The sequence below is a fragment of the Propithecus coquereli genome, unplaced genomic scaffold (assembly GCF_000956105.1).
Source record: "Propithecus coquereli isolate 6110/MARCELLA unplaced genomic scaffold, Pcoq_1.0 Scaffold41, whole genome shotgun sequence".
In the NCBI taxonomy this organism is placed as follows: domain Eukaryota; kingdom Metazoa; phylum Chordata; class Mammalia; order Primates; family Indriidae; genus Propithecus; species Propithecus coquereli.
In genome coordinates, this window is record NW_012149841.1 from 5,756,337 (window position 1) to 5,759,916 (window position 3,580).

Consider the following 3,580-nt stretch of genomic DNA (forward strand, 5'->3'; position numbering starts at 1 on the left):
CTGCTATCATGCCAGTAGTTTATAGTGAAATTTATCTTGAGTATTTTTTCCTACATTTCCTACAGATGGGAATAGTTTGGGAGTATTACTACAAATGCATAAAAACAAGTTCATTCTGCTGAAGCTTTCATTTAATTACCAATTAAAACAGTTTTGCAACAGAGGACTCTAGGATTTTGGCAGATACTCATAAAAACCAGAGAAAATAAAAAAATGTCTGCTTTCTTATATATAAGGAAATTATAAGTATGTATTTATTAATGTCCTTCATCAACATCTTTTTTATATTTCTACCAAGTCTTATTTTAACAGAAGTTGGAATACACAAAGATTGTTTTTTTTCCCCCTGTATCTTAAAATAGGCATGGCTATAAGCATCTAAAACATCTTTAAAACTTTAAAAACTGTAACAGAAGCTATCAGGCAGATTTATACTCTTAACATTTTATATGTGCAGTTAGCTGCATTATATATTTTAAAATAATTCTTAATGCTAATAAAGCTTTAAGAATTTTTGGACTTTAGTTTATATGTCTTGATATAGAAAACTTTTATTTTTTATTGTCAAGTAATTAAAAAATTAAAATTGCCTCGCTTAATTCTAATTTTCTTAGAAAATGTTGTTACTTTACCTGATTCTTACTTCATCATTCTTAAAGGCCTACTGTCAGCAGGTTGCTTTATTATGTAATTCACAGTTGTCAGCCAGTATAATGTTGATTACTTGGTTTTTATAGGAAAATGTGTGACTTATCTCATGACTTGAAGCAACCAAAACTTAATAGTTTTTGTGCAAACATAGTGTTTCTATTAGGGATGAAATAGTCAATTATTCTTTATGAAGCTTCACTTATTGTCAACTTAATTTTTGTGTCAGGCATGATATCTTTAACATTATTCTGTAGTAGACTGTCAGCCATCAGCTGGTGATGTAAAGCCTATATTCAAATAAATTAGCCAAACTATTTGATGATTTTGAAAATACTTGAAAATTCTGATAACCTAGCATTATAATTGCACTGTACCTTCATGTGACTTAGCTTACCCTCATTGTTTTAGCTCAGCAGATATCTCAATAACATTAAGGAACAGAGGAGATGATGCCTTTAAAGCAAATGTATATGGTGACTCTATAGTTGTGCAACAACACATCAGCATGGATGGAAGTCGATCTTATAAACTAAAAAGTGAAACAGGTTTGTTATGATTTTCTTTTCATTTCTTATAAAATATTAGTAAATACTCAGTTAAAAACAATTGATAGGTAACCATGCTGGTATTAATTAAAAAGGTACTTCTTGTCTCTTGAAACCTTTTTCTTGTAACACGATTGGTGGTTGGATGTATGTATGTATGTATAGATACATGCATGTATTACATATAGTTGTTTTAGCACTGGACATTCCAGCAACAAAACCATGATTAGCAGAATTTGGGTCAGTTTGAAACAGGCTATGCCATTTTGTTCTGGCCTACAGACCTCCTTTCATCCATATAATTTCTATATGGATGTGTGGAAAGAGATGGTTAGCAAATGGTAGAAAATGGTGTAAAGGAAGAGGTGAGTGTTTAATTATTGAAAGGAAGAGCCTGGTGCAGTGGGTCACGCCTGTAATCCTAGCACTCTAGGAAGCTGAGGCGAGAGGACTGCTTGAGGCCAGGAGTTCGGGACCAACATGAGCTAGAGCAAGACCCTGTCTCTATAAAAAATAGAAAAAAATTAACCAGGTATGGTGGCATGCTCCTGTAGTCCCAGCTACTCGGGTGGCTGAGGCAGGAGAATTGCTTCAGCCTAGGAGTTTGAGGTTGCAGTGAGTGAGCTATGATGACACCACTGCACTCTAGCCTGGGCAACAGAGTGAAACTGTCCCAAAAAAAAAAAAAAAAAGAGATAGTTGAGGAGCAAAATGGCAAAATGTTTAGCTATGGGAACAAGATAAGCACTATTACCACATCTGGGTACTTTTCTTCCACTGTATACTTGTACCATGTTTATTCAGATTTACACCTATTCAATGGTACCTTTCTTGATGACACAATGAAAGATAATGAATATTTATATGTTATAAATATACATTTTTTTCTGTATATTGTTCTAGAGACAATCTGGTCATTTTATATGTTTCTCATAACTAGGAAACGTGGTTTCTACTAGGAAAGAAGAACTGATTGCAATTCTTGATCATTTTAACATCCAGGTAATTGCTAAATTTGTGTTTCAGATTAATTCATGCAACTGGTTGTTTTTGGTATAATTTCACCTGCAGTGTAGAAAAAATTTTAATGGCCTCATGTTAGTAAATTGACCTCAGGAAGAACATGTGTAACTATTATTAGTGAAGTTCTTTAAAATTTACTAATTCAACACAAATTGTCAATATGTAATATAACACCTTTAATTTGATGCAGTCAAGAACATCTACTTTATACTGGCATGTGTTAAAATTTATGTTAATAAGGCTGTAAAGTTTCTTTGCTTCTTGCTATCCTAGGTAAAATAGCATCGTTGTTCTCTAAGCCCAGTTGCTAAATTCTTGAAGAAAGAAAATTTATTTTAGAAAGATAAAGCAAGGCTTGAGTCTTTTCTGCTAAAATTTGGCTGAATTAATCAGAAATAGGGCACATATAGTCCTATTAACATTAGCACTGGAATTGTCATTAGAGCTCATCTGATCAGATGAGCAGATAAGAAATAGGGAGCCAGAAAAAATAAAATTTGTCCTTAAAAGTTGTCTAGGTGTGGTTGTTGGTAGAGCCTGGACTGGGCATCCCTGTTTCATACCAATGCTCTATCCATTGTGCCATACTGCCTTGTTCCAGAACTAGAACACCAAGACTAGTTACCAAAGAGAAAGAACAATTAGGAGACCAGGTCTCTTTCCCAATTTGGTTTAGAACAAAGCTGTCCAGAATGTCTTTCTGTGATGGTAGAAATGTTCTGTATTTACACTGTCTAGTGGGTAACCACTAGCCACATGTGGCTCTTGACCACTTGAAATGTGTGACTGAGAAATTGAATTTTTAATTGTATTTAATTTTACTTAAGTAGAAAAAGCCGTATGTGACAAGTGGGATTGCATGTCAGATAGCCGAGTTTAGGAAAAATAATTATTAAAATATGGAGAAAAGCAGATACAGCAAATAAATTTCAGACTAGCATGCTGAATTCTACACAATTTGTTAGAATCAGGGAAGCCAAAAGTTAAGAGTTTATGGAATCAGAGGTGTTGGGAGAATATTGAAGGGGATCCACTATAGTTACCACCCTCTGTACTTGACCTATGTAGAATCTCTACCAGGTATTCTTGTAGCAGGTTCTTGAAAGGCTAGTCATAGGGACATCACCTATCCCAGAGGCTTCTTACTCCTTCTGTGGACAGCTGTATTTATGAGAAAGTTTACATTATGTGGAAAGTTGAATAAAGCCGGTTTCTCTAAGCTCCCAATTCCTCAGGGAATGTAAAACATGTTTTTTCTGTATTGAAATATTCGAAAGTTATTATAACTCCTTTAGTCCTCTTGTTGCGTGGTTTAGTTAACCCATAATAAAAGATACAGGTTCATGGATTAAAATACAGAA

General features: G+C 34.0%; 1 protein-coding gene across 1 annotated transcript in view; it reads left to right on the top strand.

Moving 5' to 3' along the window:
• LOC105817416 (structural maintenance of chromosomes protein 6) overlaps window positions 1-3,580 on the top strand; it is a 59,445-nt gene that overhangs the window by 21,559 nt on the left and 34,306 nt on the right. The window contains exons 5-6 of the mRNA XM_012653102.1: window positions 1,060-1,196; window positions 2,137-2,198. Coding sequence (XP_012508556.1) covers window positions 1,060-1,196; window positions 2,137-2,198 — 199 coding nt within the window. The remainder of the gene's footprint in view (window positions 1-1,059; window positions 1,197-2,136; window positions 2,199-3,580) is intronic.